The sequence below is a fragment of the Macrobrachium nipponense genome, chromosome 26 (assembly GCF_015104395.2).
Source record: "Macrobrachium nipponense isolate FS-2020 chromosome 26, ASM1510439v2, whole genome shotgun sequence".
In the NCBI taxonomy this organism is placed as follows: Eukaryota; Metazoa; Arthropoda; class Malacostraca; order Decapoda; family Palaemonidae; genus Macrobrachium; species Macrobrachium nipponense.
The window spans coordinates 27,842,826-27,869,021 of NC_087215.1; the positions used below are offsets into that span (position 1 = coordinate 27,842,826).

Below are 26,196 nucleotides of genomic sequence, written 5' to 3' on the forward strand. Positions count from 1 at the left end.
TAATTACGACAAGGTAAAAAATACTCATTATAAGCTTCTAAAAAAACCATAACAGAACAACAAAAACATCAACACTAACGCACATATACGATGTTAACCCCATCAGTGCTAGTATAAACCATTATAATACGCTAATTGCACGCCAAGCGCCTTTTAAAGCGATGCTAACATTATGGCAACAGCGAGGTGAAAATTTATGACGTCACTCCATGACTATAGCGGCAAAAATGTTTTAGATTTTGATAGAATCTATGGTATAATAAATGCCGGAAGAACGTAAACTACCTAGTCGATATTTTGACAACTTTTGGGTAGATAATTGAGAATTTTAAAGAAATAAACTCTATTCTTCCGACTCTGTTTCATGATAGGTAAGTATAGTAAATCATCGTTGACCAACTTCACGCCACGCCATAACTCAACGGTCTGAACAAGCGGCGTTTACGTCTAAATCGGATGTGTATCTTCCCAATTGTGAGTGTTCGTACGGCGCGAATGTCTCTACTTAGTTGTAATGTTTACTGCCTAAAGCGTTCGTGTTATTCGATGCGTTTCTGACGTTGCAAATCCCGTGAATTGCAACGCTGTCGGTTAGTGAAGGCGTGAACCGTGAAGTCCAAACGAGGCTAGATGCTGCTAGTGGCCGCCAGTTTCCACAAGGTATTTTAACTTTATTTTTTTGTTTAACGTTTTATAAATATTTAAATTTCATTTATAATTAAGTGGTTTGGCGTTAGCTTTAGAGGTTGATTTTTTTTTTAGAATGTTTCGTTACTTGCAAGGCCGCTTAGGGCAAAGAAGTTATAGGCTAGTATTTGTGGTTTGGGTACGTGATTGAAGATAGGAAACGTAGCCTATCAAGATTATTAGCATTGACGGGATCTTATCAGGTTGAAACTTGGGACACCAAACCGTTTTTTTATATATAGCCAGTATCAATCTTGTGACCTCGTTCTGATACCTTGGGCGCGGATGTCGGAATCAACCCATGTTCTTGCACTTGGATATGAATGCTTTGCGCCAAAGTGACAAGCGTATAAAATAGGTAATTTTTCGGAAGAATCCTGCCAACCAATTGGAAGCCTCCAGGCAGCCATTTTTACATGAAAAACTATTCTGGGTTTTTTCATGCCAAAACTGGCTGGAGATAGCTAGCCACGAAAAGAAATTAAAGATACCACCTAACGTAACCTAGGGTTGTTTACTGGTAACAATTTCGCAGTATTTGCTATGGAGGGGTGGGAGAGGAGGAGCGAACTGGGTGGGGGACCAGTGTTGTCTTACCTTACAAGTCGTAATTTGATTATTATTATTTTTTATTTGGTAAAACTAAGTAATTGGCCCGCGTCCGGTATTTCCTTGGATATTGACTTATTCTATAATATTTTGATTGCTTATTAAGAATTTGCTGTTATTTTTTGTCGGCCGATTGTAATTACCCCCGGAATTAATTACAGGGACCGTTCCTGGCAGTCCGTGCAGAGTTGTTACTTGGAAATACCGTTTTTTTCCTGTTTAGCATTTGGGCAGGTTATGTATCGAGAAGACATTTTATTTTGTTTTGATGTGTTTCATCCAAGAGAAATATAAATTATAATGTGGCCGGTTGCTGGAGTCTTCCGAAAATAACCGCAAAAAAAGTGTTACGTATTCGAGAAGTTAAAACTACAAAAGCTGTAAAAAAAATTTCCCTTGTCCAGTAAAAGTCTTTTTTTTCTAAAAATTGAGGTGTTAAAACCGTCTGTATTACGTGACACTTCTATATTTAAGAAAGAGAGCATATCATCTTTTTCATAATTAATTGTAAACTTGATATTAGGGTGGGCTGAATTGGCAAATTGTAAGAAGCAATCAGCCCTTTCTCTTGTCTCGAAAAAGAGTAAACGTATCGTCAACGTAACGGCAGTAAAAGAGAGGGTGATTACAATTGTCCAGCAACCGCAATTTGATTATAGCCGTTAAAAGTGAGCAGCAGATCTGTATGTGTACGAATGTATGCTTTTAAGTGCGTACGAATGCTTGCCCGCTTATATACACGAATAGCTTATTTGTAAAGTTATTATGCAGTCTTAAAATTAACTATATTTATTTAAAAACCGCATTTACGTTTCATCATCTGCGAGAATGGTGCATAAGCCACCATGTTACTCCTGGCAATTACAGCAAATAACGCCGTTTTTTCCACAGACAAAAGAAGCGCTTTCGTAATTACAGCGGTAATTGCTACGTTAAAAAAAAGGGTGTAATTCCCAAGTGGCCCATCTTCAGATACATCGCCCCACGCCCCTTTGTTCGCCAACCCCAAGGTCAAGTTTCCGATTAAGTGACCTATATTTATGGCTAGACTAGGTCATTTCTTATCTACTGTTATGAAACTTTTCTTTTTTTGTTATCTTTTTGTGTTGCTTTAATTAGTGACTAGTAGTACACGTGCCAAAACGTGCGTGAAAGTATTAGAAGATCATTATGGTTGAAAAGACAGTTAACAAGTTGGTACTGGGCCCTGTGCTCTGTGTTTTTCTTTAGTCACCGGTAAATAAGGCACGTTTTCAATCTGCATAAGCGAGACTGTCAAGTTCCTTTAGGCGCGAACCTCGTGAATACGCAGAAAAGTAGAAAATTGTTTAGTTTATTTAGCATTTTATTAGTTTATCCGTAATCAACCGATTGCCGTCAACGGTGTCGCGTGAGAGAAAAAACCGGTTTACACTTGATCTGGGACGATTGCTGGGTGTAAAGCGACTGCTGACACAGTAGGATGATTGATGTCGACTTTTATATTTCACCGTACGTCTTTTCATCCTAGAGGACGGCAATCCCAGTACACATTTGACTCCCATTTGACGATGGAAAACTTCGTCTGGGTGGGATTGTGGTACTAGGCTGGATCGTTTTATAGGCCTAGTGAATAACAGTCTAGATCAGGGGTTTTCAACCTGGTTTATACGCGTACCCGAGGGGATATCTGTCAGGCGGTACGCGCTCCCCATGGTACTCGAATGAAAGTTGGATGCCGACCTTCAATGTGCTTTAGCAAAAACTGCTTTTCGGGCAAATAGTTAATGAAAGTTTCAGCCATTTCAGTGACTCCCATTGCTGCTGATGTAATAATAACGTATTTTGTTTTTGTAGCTCAGTACCCTAACCTTGAAAATGTACTGCATAGCCAGAGGTAAATAATTATAATAAATTGTCTTTATTTTTTATGGAATTCTTTGTTTACAATATTATTGGTTACTTCAGTAGAGTTATATACTTACTTCCCTTCCGTATAGTACTTGCAAATATACAGAATGGAATTTTTTTCTAAGTTGGTTTTGTTTTCCACGTTATACAAAGTGAAGGGGGTACGTTACTGACATTACAAATGCCCGAAAGGGTGCCGGGGGCGGGGGGAAGAGAAAAATGTTGAAAACCCCTGGTCTAGATTGATAATATTCTTAAAACAACCAAAATAATTTCTGAAAGACGTTCTTTCGAGTAATGACAAGAGATTAGTTGCTGTTATTTAATGGCTTCCACACAGCAAATAAACGTCCACAGCTTTATAATTACTCAATGTTTTTAAGAGCCAGCTAATCAGGAGCTTCTGAACCCTGTCGTAATATGGTAATCATCTGTCCCTTACATTAGTGAGCGTACAAACTTTTCTTGGTTAAAGGTGGAAGAGAGATACTATCTTTTTGATGAACTTTATTAGATTGTTAAGGGTAATATTTCATTCAACGAAGGATTCTCGTGAAACAATCTCTCTCTCTCGAAGAAGAAGAAGAAGAAAGAAGAAGAAGAAGACAGGCTTTGTCGTCGCTTTCTTGGTTTAATTATTGCTGATATGCGAACAAAGCATAAAGTACTTCCAAGTTCGGATGTACACAAACCAACAGTTGTGGGAAAACTTCCTCCTGATTTTTAAGCCTATTCAGCACTCATTTAGGCAATTGTAAGTGTATTTACAAATGTAAGCTTTATCGTGTATTTACTTACACCAAATACATTTACGGACCACATTTTAAGCGAACTACCCAATTACACTAATTTACCAGACCCATTTTTTTTTTTTTTTTTTTTTTTTTTTTTACCCGAACACTTGTACGTACTTAGACTAGCAGTCTAACGTAAAAGACAAACACCGATCCTTGGAGGGTGGTAACAGTATAAATATCGAGGGACCGTGATCGTGACTACTTAGCCACGCTCACGAAAACGGGTCTAAAGCCCCCACTGACACCCCCCCCCACCACCGACCCAACCTTCTCCCACCCCCCATCCCCCTTTCTACCCCATTACCGTCCCGTCATTCCTTTTCAATTTGGGTCAGGCCGACGTCAGCTGTCAGCGCGGCGCCGGAGACCATAATGGTTGCGACGTTAGATTACGTTGTCAGTATTACTAGCAAAGATATCTTTGATCGTTAGCTAGTGAAGGTTGAGGAAGTATTTGGTTTCTTCTCCCTTCTTCCTCCTCATTCTTCTTGTTCTTCCTCCTCATTCTCCAACATCACCAACCGTTCTCTTCCTCCTACTATCCGAACACACTTCATTTATATCCACATCTTATTCCGTGCTTTCTTTCTATTCAGTTCCCTTAATCAGTCTTATCTCACTTTCTGCTGTATACTCTCGGCAAATCTTTCATTTGCTACTTACGTTTCATAGTTTCCCCTGTGTTTTTTTCTTTACATTAATTTTATCCATTTTCTCCTACTCTATGGCACACCCCGTCAGTCTTTCAGTATTTTCCCCCATAATCATAATTTTTTTTTTTAAATCGATTTTGTTATTTTTTAGGCCTTTATTTCTCGTATTGTTCTCCCATGTAGGAAGGTATAACCAGATTTATTCGGATCCTGTCTAGTTCAGGGTCCATATATCAAACATTGGTTAAGTTTCGCTTCCGCATTTAGCGTTGCTTGATACGTAAATCGGTGCGGATTTTCTTGTTTTATTTTATTTTTTATTTTAATTTAGCGTTGCTTGATACGTAAATCAGTGCGGATTTTCTTGTTTTATTTTATTCTATTCTACTATTTATTGACTTTTTTTTCAAAAACTCACGGGACGGGCAAAGTCAAGTTCGTCAGTAGCCCAGGCTTAAGAAAACAAAATTAACCCTTTGGACTACGGCTGCGATGAGGTCTCACACGACCCTGAACCCGGAGGGTTTCAGACGGGAGCCATCTGTATTATGCTGCCAGACGCATGAAAACGTAAACAATCATTGTAACAGCTCGTTTCTTAGTTGTTTTCCTACAAATTAACCTGTTTCAGTTTTATAGTAACATTTTGGTGGTAGTCATCCGTAATATATATAATATGTAATTAGTGTAACATCACAAATATATAAATAAACTTAGGATAAGTATTTATATAGGGGTTTACTGTTGCCAGAGGTTGGAGCACTTCACTGATTGCGGACGACAGTTTTTTTTTTCTTTTTTTTTTTTTTTTTCTTTTTTTTTTGAATCTGCGAAAGACATCTACATCTCAGTTGAATATTACTGTTAAAAATTATTTGCATATCCGCCAGAAAACTAATCAAGAAAATGTTGATCATTTTTATGTTTCCACTTACTATTTCACTAGTTGATAAAAAAATTGATGAGTATTATTTATTATATATATATATATATATATATATATATATATATATATATATATATATATTATATATATTCTCAAGGAAGCAAGGGAGACGTCTCTGGTAATTTAAAAAGGCTTTATTAAGCGACGTTTCGTGGTCCAGCCCCATCATCACGGCTGTAAAAAGGATTGATACACATAAAACATAATAAAAACTCATCGTAATAACCAACATACATTTCAAATGCTAAGAAAATTACCATCTTAAGTGAAGGGAAGAAGACGAGTGACCAGAAGAAGAAGGAAAGGTTCCAAGTAAATATAGTTATGCCAGGTAAAGAGGGATAGTGGTACTTTGGTTGTTTAATTTCAGAACTATTGTTTTTATGGAAAGCGATTCGAAGACAGCAAGCTCTTGAGGAGAAGAAGCCCGTGTAATGATTTTGAAGTGTTTGTATTCTATATTAAATTTGCATTTTTTTAAATATTCTCGAATGTTCGAGAATTCCGGTGGAGAACCGGACACCTTTTCTACAACTCACCCCGCTGTGGCAATCAATGCGGACTTTAAGAAGCCTACGTGAGGCCCCGACATAATTTCCCAAACTGTATTTGGGACACGAAAATAAATAGACCGCATTGGACGTCATAAGAGGGCTCAGTTTTTCTTTATATCTGAATAAAGACCCAATAGTTAATGAGTTCCTTACGATTAGTTGGCCTTTTATGGCCGGACAATGTTCACGTATTAAACGTTTAACGTGGGTATAAAACGTTGTATCACTGATAAACGGGACACTAGCGAAGAAAGGCATTCTAGGAGCAGTTGGTCTGTAATTTTTCTCTATTAATTTATTATTTAAAAACTTGTTTTGGTATCTGAAGAAAACCTTAGTTGAATAGCAGTTATCAGTGAAGTATTGTTGTAAGACAGTAATCTCATTGTGAAATTCAGACCAGCCAGAGGAGAGAGAATATGCCCTGATGAAGAGGGTATATAAAGCGTTTACTTTAAAGTTAAAACTACAAAAGCTGTAAAAATTTGTCCCTAGTCAAGTAAAAGTTTTTTCTAAACATTGAGGTGTTAAAACCGTCTGTATTACGTGACACTTCTATATCTAAGAAAGAGAGCTTATTATCATTTTCATAATCAATTGTAAACTTGATATTAGGGTGGGCTGAATTGGCAAATTGCAAGAAGGAATCAGCCATGTCTCTGTCTCGAAAAAGAATAAACGTATCATCAACGTAACGACAGTAAAAGAGAGGATGATTAGCTAGAGGGCAATTGTCCAGCAACCGCTCTTACAGTTCACACACAAAAATATTCGCAAAGACTGGTCCTAAAGGACTGCCCATAGCCATACCATCACTTTGTACATAATTTAGGTATTTACATTCCAAAATTTTCTAATAACAATGATGTTGTGTTCAGTTATTCTGATTACCAATTCTCTGAAAGGGAGGAGTTTTTATTGTCTTTTGAACTACTATGAGATTCAGGGTCTCTGTAACACGGTTTTCTGGACTTTGCTCCTTGTCAAAGCATCGGATGTAGCTGAAAGTTGACATATGTATATTTTACAACCCCACACAAATTTTGTCAGCATTATCAATAACCTAAACCCGATAGTTTTAATTTTTATAGAGTAAAAATGATCTAGCCGACGCCATGGCCAATGATTACGAGCCAATAGTCGAAAAACATTCATTACGTAAGCAAGGTAAACAAACGCCTTTTGACTAAATGTTGCCCCGCCCATCCACCAGACAGAAATTCCATCGGCTCTGAAACCCAAAGACTTTATGATGGCGGAACGATACATAGATGTGGTTGGGGTATCAGTGCTAGCGTAGTAATACTACTGTAGCAGTAGTGCCGCAACAGTATAGCAGTAATATACATGAATTAAACGTTTAGGCCAACTGCTGGGATCCTTGAGGATCATTTAGCACTTCTTACAACTACTCGAGAAATTAGTTTTTATAGCCAGAAGTTAAATTTTCTAATCCAACAATGCCCATGGTAGCCTTCAGTGTTATCCTGAATTATAACGAGGCGAAAGTGGGTGGAGCCTCATGAAGTCACCATTCTGACGATAATTATTGGTGAAGGTTTAAAGCCAATATACGGTACCGGCTATTTTTTTTCAGTAAATAGGTAGATAGCCAATAAATAAAAATTGCTTGACATTGGATATAGGAGTTATCAAATCAAGCTTGTCTACTATGTTTTTGATAATTACCAACTATTCCCTACATCTTGTCAATCTGATTGTGACCTATAAAGTACACTGGGAGTCAGACTAATAATCGAAGTGTTTTTGTATTTATTAACATATTTTGTTGGTTTGTTCATTATGACAATTATCAGTGGAGAGGTTCCAGGGTTCATAAAGGTGTACTGCTTTGCTTGTATTTAAATTTGTATGTCACTGTTGCCAGAGGTTTAGCCTTCGTTACGTATAGCCAATCATCCATCGAGAAAGAGGGAAGAAATGCTGTCATAAGTTACGTAGTGAGTGCGTTCGAAACCTTTTCTCTGAGTAAGTTGGCCCGTCTTCAAAAAAGGTCACTTTTACATTATAAGTACCAAATTTATTCAACCTACGTAGTGCAAAATACACTCAAAATTTATGTGTTGATATAATATGTATTCTGAATAAGCGTTATATTTATGAAATGCATAGATAAAAAGTTATTGCGAAAAAACCGTGTTACAGAGGCCCTGAATCTCATAGTAGAGTATTGTTTACCTTGTTATAAACCTTCTTACTGCAAGTTTTTTGCTCTACTGGAACTGCTATTCTCTCGCTTAGTAAACACTAATCTAATGATCAATGTGGAAGGCTTTCGATCACAGCTTTATACTATAGCCCATAAAACTTACAATAATTTAATTACAAACTGGACACCTTTCTTTAACAAAAAGGACCTTGAAATTCAGAAAAATCTTGGAAAACAGGAAAACCTTATTATTATTAGACCGGACAAAGGTAGAGGTGTTGTTGTACTCAATAAGACTGATTATATACAGAAAGTTGAAAACCTCCTAAATGACACTACGAAATTTCAGTGTTTGGGTAGTCCTGACTTTGCCACTATCTTCCGTTGTAAGGATAGAATCAACCCGATTTTGAAATCTCTTTTGGATCAGGAAATCATTAACAATAATACGTTTCAAAACTTAAGCAGCACTGGTGGTTCTTATGGTGTGATGTATGGCAATCCTAAGGTACACAAGGAGGGTGTTCTTTAAGACCGATTCTAACATCTTATGACGCCCTCAATTACAAGTTGGCTAAATACTTAGTAACGCTATTAACAGAATTCTCTCATAATAATATACCATTAAAAACGCTGAACAATTTAAAGAAAGAATATTGTCTCAAGATTCGGATCTTTTTATGGTTAGCCTTTATGTAGAGTCTCTGTTCACCAATATCCCTGTAGAAGAAACAATTCAAATTATTTTAAACAAGATTTTTACTAATAATGATGTTCTGTTTCATGGTTTTAATTATGACAATTCTAAGAAGCTTACACTTTGGCAGTGCAGGACACCGCCTTTATTTTTAATGGAAAGTCCTATGTACAAAGTGATGGTATAGCTATGGGCAGTCCTTTAGGCCCAGTCTTTGCGAATATTTTTGTGTGTGAACTGTAGGAGCGGTTGCTGGACAATTGCCCTCTAGCTAATCATCCTCTCTTAATGTCGTTACGTTGATGATACGTTTATTCTTTTTCGAGACAGAGACATGGCTGATTCCTTCTTGCAATTTGCCAATTCAGCCCACCCTAATATCAAGTTTACAATTGATTATGAAAATGATAATAAGCTCTCTTTCTTAGATATAGAAGTGTCACGTAATACAGACGGTTTAAACACCTCAGTTTTTAGAAAAAAGACTTTTAATTGACTCGGGACAAATTTTTACAGCTTTTGTAGTTTTAACTTTAAAGTAAACGCTTTATATACCCTCTTCCACAGGGCATTTTCTCTTTCCTCTGACTGGTCTGAATTTCACAATGAGATTACTGTCTTGCAACAATACTTCACCGATAACTGCTATCCAACTAAGGTTTTCTTCAGATACCTAAACAAGTTTTTAAATAATAAATTAATAGAGAAAAATAACAGACCAACTGCTCTTAGAATGCCTTTCTTTACTAGTGTCCCGATTATCAGTGATACAACGTTTTATACCCAAGTTAAATGTTTAATACGTGAACATTGTCCGGCCATAAAAGGCCAACTAATCGTAAGGAACCCATTAACTATTGGGTCTTTTTTCAGATATAAAGAAAAACTGAATCCTCTTATGACTTCCAATGCGGTTTATTTATTTTCGTGTCCCAAATGTAGTTTTGGAAATTATGTCGGGGCCTCACGTAGGCTTCTTAAGGGTAGGCTCCACTTTGGGGGTGCCGATCGTAAAAAATATTTGCCAAAACATACACTAATCAAGACAGGCTAATGAAATTTTCAGGCATTATTAGCACTATAATAATGCATATTCCCTGTAAGTTTTTTTATCATCCTACAGGGAAAATTAATGGTTTTATGAAAGAAATGTGAAAAAACGCAAATTTCCGGCCCTTTTACTGAAGGTTATTTGGTGATTGGTGAGAAACTACAGTCTTGAATAGAAATTCGGTCTGACAGAATGTTGGTATATCCACCTGGAACATGCACAAAAAAAATTATCAAAATAGAACAGTAAATAAGCACGTAATAACGAAAAAAGAGCAACAACTTTGTAAGTTCAGCGAAAGCCCCGCCGAAATATCAGACTATAGCTAGGAAGAAATATTCAGGAAAAATTCAAATCTCGATTTAGGGACAAAACCTTTCGAGAGTTTGTAGTTATTATGTCACTTGATAGCCTAAAACATCTAAAAATTATATTATTTAGGTTTGACAATCAAAGAAAAACCACCCCCACCCCATCCTTTTTTTTTTGGAGGTGGGTTTTCTTTGATTGTCCTAAATAATATAATTTTTAGATGTTTTAGGCTATCAAGTGACATAATAACTACAAACTCTCAAAAGGTTTGTCCCTAAATCGAGATTTGAATTTTTCCTGAATATTTCTTCCTAGCTATAGTCTGATTTTTCGGCTGGCTTTCGCTGAACTTACGAAGTTGTTGCTCTTTTTTTTGTTATTACGTGCTTATTTACTGTTCTATTTTGATAATTTTTTTGTGCATGTTCCAGGTGGATATACCAACATTCTGTCAGACCGCCTCAAAAAATTTCTATTGCAAGACTGTAGTTTCTCACCAATCACCAAACAACCTTCAGTACGAGGGGCCGGAAATATCCGTTTTTTCACATTTTTTCATAAAATCATTAATTTTTCCCTGTAGGATGATAAAACTCACAGGGAATATGCATTATGGCAATATTTTTTACGATCGGCACCCCCCAAAGTGGAGCCTACCCTTAAAGTCCGCATTGATTGCCACAGGGGGGTGAGTTATAGAACAGTGTCCGGTTGTTCTTCACCAGAATTCTCGAACATTCGAGAACATTAAAAAAAATGCAAATTTAATATAGAATACAAACACTTCAAAATCATTACACGGGCTGCTTCTCCTCAAGAGCTTGCTGTCTTCGAATCGCTTTCCATAAAAACAATAGTTCTGAAATTAAACAACCAAAGTACCACTATCCCGACTTTACCTGGCAGAACTATATTTAACTTGGAACCTTTCCTTCTTCTTCTGGTCACTCGCCTTCATTCCTTCCCTTCACTTGAGATGGTAATTTTCTTAGCATTGTAAGTAGGTTTTTTTTATGTGAATTTTAAATGTATGTTGGTTTATTAGGATGAGTCTTTTTATTATGTTTTAGTGTATCAATCCTATTTACAGCCGTGATGATGGGGCTGGACCCCGAAACGTCGCTTAATAAAACCTTTTTAAATTACCAGAAGACGTCTCCCTTGCTTCCTTGAGAATATATCTCGAACGACTGCTATTTTCCTGTGATAATATATATATATATATATATATATATATATATATTATATACCCACTAAAGGTACAACAATAACATTTCAGTAGACGCAATTACAATAATGGTTGTAAATGAGCACATCACTGATTACATAACCCCATTTCTGAATGATATTTATAGCAATAACCAAGTAACCAGTCGACAAGGTCATACCATATCGTAGCTTTAGAAATTATGATTTATGAACGCTGTGGGAGCTCTTATATAAGACTAGCATTAGAATTTGTGTTACCTCGATTTTACCATTCAGACATACACTTAAACTTATAAAATTGTTGACTATGGGTGGATTTACGAATAAATTTCAGTTATTTTCGGTCAATTTTTCATGCTCTAATTTAGAGGTTGCCACTTCCCGGGGGGGGCGGAGGGGACTGGGTTGGTGGCATTAACTACGGGTTTTACACCGGGCGACAGAGGTTGCCACCTTCCCAGGGGGGGGGGCGGGATAGGGGAAGGGAGGTTGGTCGGCAATTAAACTTACGGGTTTTTACACCTCGGACCAGAGGTTGCCACTTTCCCGTGGGGGGGGAGGGGGAGGGGGAACGGGGATGGGGTTAAGGTGGCATTAAAGTTACAGGGTTTTTTACACCGCGACCAGAAGGTTGCCACCTTCCCAGGGGGGGGTGGGGAGGGGGCGAAGGGGAAGGGGATGGGTTTCGGTGGCATTAAATACTTGGGGTTTTTCACCGCGTAGTTTTTTTTTTTTTTTTTTTTTGTTGTTTTTTTTTGCACTTTTTCCCGTTTTGGGGGGGAGGGGTTTGAGGGGAAGGGGATGGGTTGGTGGCATAACTTAAGGGTTTTTTTTTTTTTTTTACACCTGCGCCAAGAGGTTGGCCACCTTTCCCAGGGGGGGTGGGGGGGAGGGGGCGGCGGGGGAAGGGGAGGATGGGTTCGGGTGGCATTAAGTTACAGGGGTTTTTACACCGCGCCAGAGGTTGCCACCTTCCCAGGGGGGGGCGGGGGAGGGGAAGGGAGGGGTTAAGGGGAGGGTTGGATGGACATTAACTTACGGGTTTTTACACCTGCGCCAAGAGGTTGCCACCTTTCCCAGGGGGGGGTGGGGGGGAGGGGGAAGGGGGATGGGTTGGTGGCATTGAACTTACGGGTTTTTACACCTGCGCCCAAGAGGTTGCCACTTTTCCCGTGGGGGGGGCGGGGGAGGGGGAAGGGGTGGATGGGTTGGTCGGCATTAACTACGGGCTTTTTACACCGCGCCCGTAGAAGGTTGCCACTTCCCGTGGGGGGGGGCGGGGGGGAGGGGAAGGGGATGGGTTGGATGGCATTAAGGTTACCGGGTTTTTACACTGCGCAGAGGTTGCCACTTTCCGTGGGGGGGGAGGGGTTGCCGGGGGATGGGTTGGTGGACATTAACTTACCGTGGGGGGGTTTTTACCACTGGGGGCGGGGGCCAAGGGGAGGTTGGGACACTTTCCCGTGGGGGGAGGGGGAGGGGGATGGGGGGGTTTGGTGGCCATTAACTTATGGGTTTTTACACTGCGCCAGAAGGTTGCCACCTTCCCGTGAGGGGGGGGAAGGGGGAGGGGAAGGGGATGGGTAGGGTTGCCATTAATACTTACGGGTTTTACACCTGCGCAAGTAGGTTGCCACTTTTCCCGTGGGGGTGGGGAGGGGGCGGAGGGGGAGGGGATGGGTTGGTGGCATTAACTTATGGGTTTTTACACCTGCGGCCAGAGGTTGCCACTTTCCCGTGGGGGGGGGAGGGGGTAGGGGGAGGGGATGGGTTGGTAGGCAATTAACTTATGGGGTTTTTACTATCCTGCGCCAGAGGTATTTGCCACTTTCCCGTGGGGGGGGGAGGGGGAGGGGATGGGGTGGTGGCATTAAACATTATGGGTTTTTACGACCTGACGACCAGAGGTTTGGCCACGTTTCCGCTAGGGGGGGGGGGGGGAGGGGGAGGGGATGGGGTAGGTGGCATTAACTTACGGGTTTTTGTTTACACCGCGGCAGAGGAGTTTCGCCACTTTCCTGTGGGGGGGGAGGGGGAGGGGGAGGGAGGTGATGGGTAGGTGGCATTAAACCTTACGGGTTTTTACACCGCGCCAGAGGTTGCCACCGTTTCCCGGGGGGGTGAGGGGGAGGGGGAGGCGGGTGATACGGGGTGGAATGGGTAGGGGCATTGAACTTACGGGTTTTACACCGCGCCAGAGGTTGGCCACGCTTTCCCAGGGGGGGGTGGGGGGGGAGGGGGAGGGGAATGGGATGGGTTGGTGGCATTAAACTTACTGGGCTTTTTACAGCCTGCGCCAGAGGTTGCCACTTTCCCGTGGGGGGGGAGGGGGAGGGGGAGTGGGAGGGTTGGTGGCATTAACTTATGGGTTTTTACACCTGCGCCAGAGGTTTGACCACTTTCCCACGGTAGGGGGGGGAGGGGGAGGGGATGGGTTGGTGGCAAATAACTATGGGTTTTTTGTTACACTGCGCCAAGGAGGTTGGCCCACTTTTCGCGGGTGATGGGGGGGCGGGGGGGGGGGGGGGGGAGGGGGGAGGGGGGGGGGGGGGAGGGGGGGGGTGGGGGGGAGGGGAGGGGGGGGGGGGGGGGGGGGGGTAGGGGCTGGGGGGGGTGGGTAGGGGGGGGGGGGGAGGGGAGGGGGGGTGGGAAACCTTAGGGGGGGGGGGGGAGGGAGGGGGGGGGAGAGGGGGGTTTTTTGGGGGGGGGGGGGGGGGGAGGGGGGGGGAGGGGGGGGGGGCAGAGGAGGGGGGGGGGGGGGGAGGGGGGGGGCCAAGTGCGGGGGAAGGGGGGGGGGGGAGGGAGGGGGGGGGGGGGCGGGGGGGGGGGGGGAGGGAGGGTTGGGGGCCAGGGGGGGGTTTGGGGGGGAGGTTTGGGGAGGGGGGGGGGGGGGGGGGTGGGGGGGGGGGGGGGGGAGGGGGGGGGGGGGGAGAGGGGGTGGGGGGAGGGGGGGGGGGGGAGGGGAGGGGAGGGGGGGGGGAGGAGGGGGTGGGTGGTGGGGGGGGAAGGGGGGGTCGGGGGGGGGGGGGGGGGGGGGGCGGGGGGGGAGGGCGGGGGGAGGGGGAGGGGGGGGGGAGGGGGAGGTTGGGCGGGGGGGGGCAAAGTGGGGGCGGGGGGGGGGGGGGAGGGGGGGGGGGGGGGAATTGCAAACGGGGGGGGGGATTTTAGGGGGGGGGGGGGGAGGGAGGGGAGGGGGGGGGGCCGTGGGGGGGGGGGGCGGGGTGGGGGGGGGGTGGGAGGGGGGGGGGGGGGGCAGAAGGGTTGGGGGGGGGGGGGGGCCGGGGGGGAGGCGGGGATTTCCTTGGGGGGGGGGGGGGTGGGGAGGGGAGGGGTGGGGGGGGCGGGGGGGGGGGGGGGGGGGAAGGGGAGGGGGGGGGGGGGGTGGGGGGGGGGGAGGGGGTGGGGGGGGGGGTGGGGGGGGGGGTGGGAGGGGGCCGGGAGGGGGGGGGGGGGGGGGGGGGGGGGGGGTTGCGGGGGTGGGGGGGGGGGGGGGTGGGGGGGGGAAGGGGGGGGGGGGGGGTTTGGGGAGGGGGAGGGGGGGGGGGTGGGGGCGGGGGGGGCCGGGGGGGGTTGAGGGGAGGGGGGGGGGGGGGGGAGGGAGGGGGAGGAGGGGGGGGGGAGGGGGGGGGGGGGTTGCCGGGGGGGAGGGGGAGGGGGGGGGGGGGGGTTTGGTGGGGAAGGGGGGAGGGGGGGGGGTGGGGGGAGGGGGAGGGCGGGGGAGGGGGGAAGGGGGGGGGGGGGGGGAGGGGGGGGGGGGGGGGGGGGGAGGGGGTGGGGGAGGGAGGGGGGGAAGGGGGGGGGGGTGGGGGGGGGGGGGGGGGGGGGGGGGGGGGGGAGGGGGGGAGGGGGGGGGGGGGGGGGGGGGGGGGGGGGGGGGGGGGTGGGGGGGGTGGGGGGGGGGGGGGAGGGGCAGGGTTGGGGGGGGAAGGGGTGGGGGGGGGGGGGTGGGGGTGGGGGGGGCGGGGAGGGGGGGCTGGCGGGGGAGGTTTTTGAGGATTCAGGGGGGGGGGGGGGGGGGGGGGGGGAGGGGGGGGAGGGCAGGTGGGGGGGGGGGGGGGGGGGGGGGGTGGGGGGGGGGGGGGCCGGGGGGGAGGGGGGGATGAGGGGGGGGGGGGGGGGGGGGGGGGGGGGGGGGGGAGGGGGGGGGGTTGGGAGGGGGGGCCGGGGGGGGGGGGGGGGGGGCAGGGGTTTGGGGGGGGGTGGGGGGGGGGGGGGGGGGGGGAGGGGGGGGTGGGGAAGGGGGAGGGGGGGGGGGGGAGGCGGAGGGGCGGGGGGGGGCTGGGTTGGAGGGAGGGGGGGGGGGGGGATCGGGGGGGGGGGGAAGGGTGGGGGGGCGGGGAAGGGGGGGGGGGGGTTGGAAGGGGGAGTGCTGGGAGGGGGGGGAGGGGAGGAGGGGGGGGGTTTGGGGTTGGGGGGGGGGGAGGGGAGGGGGGGGGGGGGGGGGGGGGGACCAGGGGAGGGGCGGGGGTGGGGGGGGGGGGGGGGGAGGGGGGGAGGGGGGGGAGAGGGGGAGGGAGGGGGGGGAGGGGATGGGGGGGGGAGGTGGGGGGGGAGGGGGGGGCCGTGGGAGAGGGGGGGGGGGGGGGGGGGGGGGGGGGAGGGGGGGGGGGGGAGGGGTTGTTGGGGTGGGGCCGGGGGGGTGGGGGGGGGGGGGGGGGGGGGAAGGGGGGCGTTTGGAGGGGGGGGGGGGGGTGGGGGGGGGGGGTGGGGGGGGGGGGGGGGTAGGGGGGCCGAAGGGGGGGGGAAGGGGGGGGGGGGAGGGGGGGGGGGGTGGGGGGGGGGGTGGGGGGGGGGGTAGGGGAGGGAGGGGGAGGGGAGGGCGAGGGATGGGTAGGTGGCATTAAACCTTACGGGTTTTTTACACCGCAGGCCAGACGGTTGCCACTTTCCTGGGTTGGGGGGGAGGGGGAGGGGGAGGGGATGGGTAGGGTGCATTAACTTAAGGGGTTTTTACCACCGGGGCCAATAGGGTTTTGGTTGCACTCCGGGGGGGGCGAAGATCTTGGAGGGGATTGGGTTGGTGGCATTAACTTAGGGTTTTTTTACACCGCGCCAGAGGTTAGTGCCACTTTTTTTTTTTTTTTTTCCCCGGGGGGAAGGGGGAAGGGGGAGGGGATGGGTAGGGGCATTGGAAATTTCTTACGGGTTTTTCTTACCGCCCGCCAGGAGGGTTGTTTTTTTGGGCCGCACTTTCCCGGGGGGGGAGGGGTGGGAGGGGGGGGATGGGTTGGGTTGGCATTAATTAACAGGGCTTTTGCAAACCGGCGCCAGCGGTTGCTCACTTTCCGAGGGGGGGATTTTTGGGTTGGTTGGGCATTAACTACCGCGGTTTTTACACAGGCGCCAGGGAGGTTTGGCCAAGCTTTCCCAGTGGGAGGGGGAGGGGATGGGTTGGGTGGCATTAACTTACGGGTTTTTACACCGCCGCCTGCCGAGAGGTTGCCACCTTTTCCCACGGGTGGGGGGGGGGGAAGGGGGGGATGGGGTGGTGGCCATTAACCTTACGGTTTTGTCTTTTACACCGCGCCAGAAGGTTCGCCAACTTTCCCGGGGGGGGGGAGGGGATGGGTAGGTGGGGCATTAACTTACGGGTTTTACACCGGGATGGGGGCCAGAAGGTGCCACTTTCCCGGGTTGGGGGGGAGGGGGAGGGGGGAGGGGATGGTTTGGGGCAATTAACTTACGGGTTTTTACAACCGCGCCAGAGGCTTTGGCCACTTTCCCAGTGGGGGGGGGAGGGGATAGGGGCTTGGGTTAGGAGGCAATTAACTTACGGGTTTTTACACCGCGACCAGGAAGGTTGCCACTTTAACCCGGGGGGGGAGGGGGGGGAAAAAAGGGGTGGATGGGGATGGGTAGGTGGCATTTAACTTAACGGGTTTTTACACCGCGCCAGAGGTTTGCCACTTCCCGTCCCGGGGGGTGGGGGGGGGGAGGGGGAGGGGATGGGTTAGGTGGCATTTAAACTTACGGGTTTTTGACACCGCGCCAAAGAGGTTGCCACTTTCCCCCGGGGTGGGGGGGGGAGGGGGTAGGGGGAGGGGATGGGTTAGGTGGCAGTTAAACTTAACGGGTTTTTTATACACCGCGCCAGAGGTTGCCACTTACCCAGGGGGGGATCGGGAGGGGGGGCGGGGGAGGGGATGGGTAAGGTGGCATTAAACTTACGGGTTTTTAAACACCTCGCCAGAGGTTGACCACGTTCCCTCGTGGGGGGTGGGAGGGGGGGAGGGGGGGGGATGGGTAGGATGGCAAGTAACTTATGGGTTTGTTTTTACACAGCGCCAGAGGTTCGCCACTTTCCCGTGGGGGGGGGGCAGGGGGAGGGGAGGGGGAGTGGGTTGGTTGGTGGCATTAAACTTACGGGGTTTTTACACCGCGCCAGAGGTTGCCACTTTCCCATTCCTGGGGGGGAGGGGGAGGGGGTGGGGTATGGGTAGGTGGCATTTAACATTTACGGGGGTTTTTTACACCGCGACCAGAGGTTGCCACTTACCCGGGGGGGTGTGGGGGGGGGGGTGGAAAGGGGAGGGGGAGGGGATGGGTTAGGTGGTCATTAACGTAACGGGTTTTACGGGGTTTTTAACACCGCGCCAGGAGAGGTTGCCACTTTCCCGTGTGGGGGGGAGGGGGAGGGGCAGGGTGGGAGGGGATGGGGTGGTGGCATTAAATTCGGGCTTTTTTTAAACCACCGCGGCCAGAGGTTGCCACTTTCACAGGGGGGGGGGGGGAGGGGGCGGGAGGGGATGGGGTACGGTGGCATTAAACTTACGGGTTTTTACACCGCGCCAGAGGTTGCAGCCACTTTCCCAGGGGGGGATGGGGGGGGGGAGGGGGATGGGGACGGGATGGGTTTGGTAGGTGGGCATTAAACTTACGGGTTTTTACACCGCGCCAGAGGCTTTGCCACTTTCCCAGGGGGGGAGGGGTGGGAGGGGGAGGGGAATGATGGGTAGGTGGCACTTAACTTAGAGGGTTTTTACACCGCGCCAGGAGGTTTGCCAACTTTCCCAGGGGGGAGGGGGGAGGGAGGGGGAGGGATGGGTAGGGGCCCATTACGGGGGGTACAAGGTTTTACACCGGGGCGGCCAGGGGGGAGGTTGCCACTTCCCGGGGGGGGAGGGATTGGTAGGTGGGCATTAACTTACGGGGTTTTTACACCGCGCAGAGGTTTGGCCACTTCCCAGGGGGGGGGGGATGGGGATTGGTTGGTGCCATAACTTTACCCAGGTTTTTACACAGGGGGGGGGCCACAGGGGGAGGGGTTGCCACGGGTTCCAGGGGGGGAGGGGGAGGGTGGCAATTGGGTTAAGTGGCATTACGGGTTTTTACGGCGTTTACCGAGGGTTTTACACCGAGCCAGAGGTTTGCCAACTTTCCATCCGGGGGGGTGGGGGGGGGAGGGGGGGGCGAGGGGATGGGTAAGGTGGCATTAAACTTACGGGTTTTTTAACCGCCGCCAGAGGTTGCCACTTCCAGGGGGAGGGGAGGGATTGGGTAGTTGCCACAACTTTACCCGGGTTTTTACACCGGGGGGGCGCCCAAGGGGCGGTTCCACTTCCCAGGGGGGGGGAGGGGGAGGGGATGGGTAGGTTGGCATTAACTTACCGGGTTTTTTACACCGCGGCCAGAGGTTGCCACTTTCCGGGGGGGGGAGGGGGGAGGGGGACGGGGGGAGGGGATTGGGTATGGTGGCATTAACTTATACGGGTTTTTGTTTTGACACCGCGCCAGAGGTTAGCCACTTTCCCGTTTGGGTGGGGGGCCCAGGGGGGGAGGGGGGAGGGGGAGGGGTATGGGTTAGGTGGCATTGAACTTACGGTTTTTGTTTACACCGCGCCAGGAGGTTGCCACTTTGTTCCCCAGGGGGGGGGGGAGGGGGAGGGGGAGGGGATGGGTAGGTGGCATTAAACTTACTGGGTTTTTTTACCACCGCGCCACCAGAGGTTGGCCCCACTTTCCCGGGGGGGGTGGGGGGGGGGGAGGGGGGAGGGGATGGGCTAGGTGGCATTAACTTACGGGTTTTTACCCACCGCGCCAGAGGTTGACCACTTTCCCAGGGGGGGGAGGGGGAGGGGGAAGGGTAGGTGGGCATTAACCTTAGGGTTTTTACACCGCGCCAGAGGCTTGAACCACTTTCCCAGGGGGGGAGGGGGAGGGGATGGGAGGTCGGGCAAACTTTTTACGGGTTTTTACCACCGCGCCAGAGGTTGCCACTTTTTTTCCCCCCCCGGGGGTGGGGATGGGGGGGGGGAGGGGGAAGGGGGATGGGGATTGGTAGGTTGGCAATTAACTTACGGGTTTTTACACCGCGTCGAGGTTGCCACTTTCCCAGGGGGGGGAGGGGGTTGGGATGGGTAGGTGGCCATAATTACGGGTTTTACCCACCGCGCAGAGGGTGGGGGGGGGGCCACTTTCCCGGGGGGGGAAGGGGGAGGGGGCGGGGATTGGGTTGGTGGCATTAAACTTATTACTGGGTTTTACACCGCGCCAGAGGTTGCCACTTTCCCAGGGGGGGAGGGGGAGGGGGATAGGGTAGGTGGCAGTTAAACTTACGGGTTTTTTGTACCGCCGCCAGAGGTTGCCCTTTCCCAGGGGGGGAGGGGGAGGTTGAGGGGATGGGGATGGGTAGGTGGCCATTAACTTTACCGGGTTTTTACACCGGGGGGCGCCAGAGGTTGCCACTTTCCGGGGGGGAGGGGGAGGGGAGAGGAGGGGCAGGGATGGGGTAAGGTGGCGTTAACTTAACGGGTTTTACCACCGCGCCAGAGGTTGCCACTTTCCCCAGGGGGAGGGGGAGGGGATGGTAGGTGGGGGGCATTAATACGGGGTTTTTACACAGGGGCGCCAGGGGAGGTTGGGCCACTTTCCCAAGGGGGGGGTTGCGGGGGAGGGGAGGGGAGGGGTTAAAAGTGGCATTATATAAACGGGTTTTTACGGTTTTTACCCGCGCCAGAGGTTAGCCACTTTCCCAGGGGGGGGAGGGGTGGGTGGGGGAGGGGGATGGGTATGGTGGCATTAACTTTACGGGTTTTACCACCGCGCCAGAGGTTGCCACTTTCCCAGGGGGGGGAGGGGGAGGGGGAGGGGATGGGGGTAGGGTGAAGGCATTAACTTACGGGTTTTTACACGGCGCCAGAGGTTGCCAACTTCCAGGGGCAGGAGGGGGAGGGGATTTTTGGGTAGGGCATTAACCTTACGGTTTTACACCGCCGAAAGAGGTTGGCCATCTTCCTTTCCCGGGGTGGGGAGGGGGAGGGTGGGAAGGGGGAGGGGGATGGGTAAAGGTGGCATTAATACGGGTTTTTACACCGCCGCAGAGGTTGGCCACTTTGTTGGGGGGGAGGGGGGGGGCGGGGGAGGGGGGCGGGGATGGGTTCGGTGGCCATTCTAACTTACAGGTTTTTTTACACCGCGCCCATGGAGGATTAGCCACTTTCCCAGGGGGGTGGGGAGGGGGGAGGGGATGGGGTATGGGGTTGGCATTAACTTACGGGTTTTTACACCGACGCCAGGAGGTTGACCACTTTCCCGGGGGGGGATGGGGGAGGGGAGGGGATGGGGTAGGGGCCATTAATTAAGGGTTTTTACACCGGCGCCAGAGGTTGCCAACTTTCCCAAGGGGGGGAGGGGGAGGGGGAGGGGATGGGTTTTTAGGTGGCATTAACCTAGGTTTTTCCCCGACGCCATAGGTGGTTGCCACTTTTACCCGGGGGGGGGAGGGGGGGAGGGGGCAGGGGAGGGGATGGGTAGGTTGCATTAAACTTGACGGGTTTTTACACCTGCGCCAGAGGTTGCCACTTTCCCGGGGGGGGGGGGGGAGGGGGTCGGGGAGGGGAGGGGATGGGTAGGTGGCATTAACTTACGGGGTTTTTACAACCGCGGCCAGAGGTTGCCACTTTCCCGGGGGGGGGGGCGGGAGGGGGGAGGGGGGAGGGGAGGGGCGGATGGGTAGGTGGCAATTAACTTACGGGTTTTTACACCGCGCCAGAGGTTGCCACTTTCCCAGGGGGGGGGGTGGGGGAGGGGGATGGGTAGGGGGTGCATAACCTTACGGGTTTTTACACCGCGCCAGAGGTTGGGCCACTTTCCCCGGGGGGGGAGGGGGTGGGGAGGGGAGGGTTAAGGTGGCATAAACTTAGGGTTTTTACACCAGCGCCAGGAGGTTGCCACTTTCCCGCGGGGGGGGGAAAGGGGCGGGGGGAGGGGGAGGGATGGGTTAACGGTGGCATTAACTTCCGGGTTTTTACACCGCCGGCCACAGAGGTTGGCCACTTTCCCAGGGGGGGGAGGGGGATGGGGATAGGGGACGGGGTAGGGTGGCATTAAAGATTACGGGTTTTTTACACCGCCGCCAGAGGGTTTGACCCACTTTCCCAGGGGGGAGGGGGGGGAGGGGGCGGGAGGGGTAAGGGGATTGGGTAGGTGGCATTAACTTACGGGCGGTTTTTACACCGCCGCCAGATGGTTTGCCACTTCCCTTTGGGGGGGGGATGGGGGGGAGGGGGAGGGGCGATGGGTAGGTGGCATTAACTTACGGGGTTGTTTTACACCGCGCTCAGAGGTTGCCAACTTTCCCGGGGGGGGAGGGGGAGGGGAGGGGAGGGGCAATGGGTAGGGTTTTCGGCATTAAACGTTACGGGGGTTTTTACACCAGCGTCCAGAGGTTGCCGCTTTTCCGGGCGCCGGGGGGAAGGGGGGGGACGGGGGCGGGGAGGGGTGATGGTGGTAAGGTTGGCATTAACTTTACTGGAGGTTTTTACACGCGCGCCAGAGGTTGCCAACTTTCCCGGGGGGGGAGGGGGGGGGGGGGTGGGGGAGGGGAGGGGATGGGATTGGGTAGGGCATTTAACTTACGGGTTTTTAACACCGCGCCAGAGGTTGCCAACTTTATTCCCAGGGGGGGTAGGGGGGAGGGGGAGGGGATGGGGTAGGGGGGGTGGCATTAAACTTACAGGTGTTTACACCGGCGCCAGGGAGGTTGACACTTTCCCGGGTGGGAAGGGGGAACGGGGAGGGAAGGTTGCAATAACTTACGGGTTTTTACACCGCGCCAGAGGGTTGCCACTTTCCCGGGGGGGGAGGGGTGGAGGGCCAGGGGATGGTATGGTCGGCATTTAAACCCTTAAGGGGGGGTTTTACACCGGGGCGCCCAGGGGGGGAGGGGGTGTGCCACTTCCCGGGTGTGAGGGGAGGGGGGGAGGGGAGGGGAGGGGGTAGGTGGCATTAACTTACGTGTTTTTTTACAACGTCGGCCAGAGGTTGCCCACTTTCCCAAGGGGTGGGGGGCGGGGGAGGGGGAGGGGAGGGGAGGGGATGGGTTAGGGTGGCATTACTAACTTTACGGGTTTTTACACCGCGCCAGAGGTTGCCCAATTTTCCCAGGGGGGCGGGGGAGGGGGATATGGGTACCGGTGGCATTAACTTACGGGTTTTTTACACCCGCCGCCAGAGGTTCGCCACTTTCCCAGGGGGGGGCGGGGAGGGGGAGGGGATGGGTAGGATTGGCATTCTCCAACTTACGGGTTTTTACACCAGCGCCAGAGGTTGCCACTTTCCCGGGGGGGGAGGGGGAGGGGGAGGGGGAGGGGCATGGGTAGGTAGCAGTTAACTTATGGGTTTTTACACCGCGCCGGGTGCCACTTTCCAGGGGGAGGGGGAGGGGATTAGGGTTAGGGGCAATTTACTTTTCCGGGTTCAGGGGGGGACCGGCGGCAGGGGGGGGGAGGTCGTGCCAAGTTTCCCAGGGGGGGAGGGGAGGGGATGGGTAGGGTGGCATTAACCCTACGGGTTTTTAAAACCGCCGCCCGCCAGAGGTTGACCACTTTCCCGGGGGATGGGGAGGGGGAGGGGAAGGGGGAGGGGAGGGGAGGGGATGGGTGTACGGTGGCATTAACTTACGGGGTTTTTTTTACACCTCGCCAGAAGGTGTTGCCACTTTCCCCAGGGGGTGGGAGGGGGAGGGGGATGGGGGGGATGGTTAGGGTGGCAATTAAACTTAACGGGTTTTTACACCGGGCGACAGAGGTTGACACTTTCCCAGGGGGGGAGTGGGAGGGGATTGGTTTAAGGTGGCATTAACTTCACGGGTTTTTTAACACCGCCGCCAGAGGTTGCCTCACTTTCCCAGGGGGGGGAGGGGGAGGGGGAGGGGATGCGGTAGGTGGCATTAAACACTTACAGGGTTTTTTACACCGCGCAGAGGTTGCCACTTTCCAGGGGGGGAGGGGGAGGGGATTGGGTAATGGCATTAATTACGGGTTTTTTACCCACCGGGGGGGCGCCAGGGGGAGGGTTGGGCACTTTCCCAGGGGGGCGGGGGAGGGGATGGGTAGGTGGCATTAAACTTACCGGGTTTTGGGGGGTTTTTACACCGCGCCAGAGGGTTGCCAACTTTCCCGGGGGGGGGGGAGGGGGACGGGGAGGGGAGGGGATGGGTAGGGGTGGCATAACTTTACGGGTTTTTACACCTTGGGCGCCAAGAGGTTGCCACTTTCCCGGGGGGGAGGGGGAGGGGAGGGGGATGGGTAGGTGGCATAACTTAGGGTTTTGTTACACCGGGGCGGGGGGGGGCCAGGGAGGTGCCACTTTATTCCCAGGGGGGGGGAGGGGGAGGGGAATTGGGTTTTAGGTGGGCATTAAACTTAACGGGTTTTTTGTTACACCGGGACGCCAGAGGTTGCCACTTTCCCGGGGGGGCGGGGAGGGGGAGGGGGAGGGGATGGGTAGGTGGCATTAACTTACGGGTTTTTGTACACCGCGGCCACCGGGGGGGGGAGGTTGCACTTTCACGCGAGGAGGTGAGGGGGGGGAGGGGGAGGGGGAGGGGGATGGGTAGGGGTGGCATTAACTTTACGGGTTTTTACACCGCGCCAGAGGTTGCCCACTTTCACGGGGGGGGAGGGGGAGGGGGAGGGGAGGGGATGGGTAGGTGGCATAACTTACGGGTTTTTACACCGCGCCAGAGGTTGCCCCACTTTCCCAGGGGGGGGAGGGGAGGGGGCGGGGGAGGGGAAGGGATGGGGAGGTGGTTAACTTTACGGGTTTTTTACACCGCGCCAGAGGTTGCACTTCCCAGGGGGGGGAAGGGGGGAGGGGGGGGGATGGGGTAGGTTGGCAAATTACGGGTTTGGGTTTTTACACCGCGCCAGAGGGTTGACCACTTTTTTTTTCCCTGGGGGGGAGGGGGGGAGGGGGGGAGGGGGAGGGGGAGGGGATGGGTAGGTGGCATTAACTTTACGGGTTTTTACACCGCGACCAGAGGTTGCCACTTTCCCCGGGGGGGGAGGGGGGGGGGGGGAGGGGGAGGGAGGGGATTGGGTAGGTGGCATTAACTTACGGGTTTTTACACCGCGCCAGAGGTTGCCACTTTCCCAGGGGGGGGGTAGGGGTGGGGGAGGGGAGGGGGGAGGGGTTATGGGTAGGTGGCATTAACTTACGGGTTTTACACCGCGCCAGAGGTTGCCACTTTCCCAGGGGGGGGAGGGGGAGGGGTAGGGGGGAGGGGAAGAGGGGGATGGGTAGGGTGGCATTAACTTACGGGTTTTGGGGACACCTGAGGAAGGTTGCCATCTAGAGGGGGAAGGGGGAGGGGATGGGTAGGTTGGCATTAACTTACAGGTTTTTACACCGGGGGCCAGAGGTTCCACTTTCCCAGGAGGGGGAGGGGGAGGGGATGGGTAGGTGGCATTAACTTACGGGTTTTTTACACCGCGCCAGAGGTGCCACTTTCCCGGGGGGGGAGGGGGAGGGGAGGGGAGGGTCCCCGTGGGGCATTAAACCTTAACGGGTTTTTACACCGCGCCAGTTGACTTTCCCGGGGGGTGGGGGGGTAGGGGGGGGGGGGGGGGGAGGGGAGGGGAGGGATGGGGGTAGGTGGCATTAACTACGGGTTTTTACAACCGCGCCAGAGGTGCCACCTTTCCCAGGGGGGGGGGGGGGGGGGGGGAGCCGGTGGGGGAGGGGGAGGGAGATGGTTAGGGGGGTGCATTAACTTACGGGGGGTTTTTACACGCGCCAGAGGTTGCACTTTTCCCAGGGGGGGAGGGGGAGGGGATGGGTAGGTGGCATTAACTTACGGGTTTTTACACCGCGCAGAGGTTGCCCACTTTCCCAGGGGGGGGAAGGGGGGACGGGGATGGGTAGGTGGCATTAACTTACGGGTTTTTTTACCACCGCGCCAGAGGTTGCCACTTTTCCCGCGGGGGGGGTAGGGGAGGGGGAGGGGAGGGGATGGGTAGGGTGGCATTACACGGGTTTTTACACCCGCGCCAGAGGTTGCCACTTTCCAGGGGGGGGGGGGAGGGGGGAGGGGGAGGGGATGGGTAGGTGGCATTAACTTACGGGTTTTTACACCGCGCCAGAGGTTGCCACTTTTCCCAGGGGGGGGGAGGGGGAGGGGATAGGTGGGGCATTAACTTACGGGTTTTTACACCGCGCCAGAGGTTGCCACTTTTCCCCGGGGGGGGAGGGGGAGGGGTGGGGGGGGAGGGGGGGAGGGTAGGTTGGCATTTAAATTACGGGGGTTTTTACACCGTCGCCAGAAGGTTCCACTTTCCCGGGGGGGGAGGGGGAGGGGGGAGGGGAGGGGATGGGTAGGTGGCATTAACTTACGGGTTTTT

At 52.4% G+C, this 26,196-nt stretch overlaps 2 protein-coding genes across 2 annotated transcripts in view; one reads left to right on the forward strand and one right to left on the reverse strand.

The window, feature by feature from the left end:
• Positions 1-416: 416 nt before the first annotated feature.
• LOC135200099 (uncharacterized) overlaps positions 417-26,196 on the forward strand; it is a 643,452-nt gene continuing 617,672 nt past the window's right edge. Inside the window, exon 1 of the mRNA XM_064228424.1 lies at positions 417-660. The gene's annotated coding sequence lies outside the window, so the exon portion shown is untranslated. The remainder of the gene's footprint in view (positions 661-26,196) is intronic.
• On the reverse strand, positions 8,998-16,385 carry LOC135199604 (basic proline-rich protein-like; the record flags this gene model as incomplete). Its single annotated transcript, XM_064227760.1, has 5 exons — positions 8,998-9,026; positions 14,067-14,179; positions 14,855-15,211; positions 15,329-15,797; positions 16,043-16,385. Coding segments are annotated over 5 exons (1,311 nt in total), but the record flags the coding sequence as incomplete, so codon positions are not given.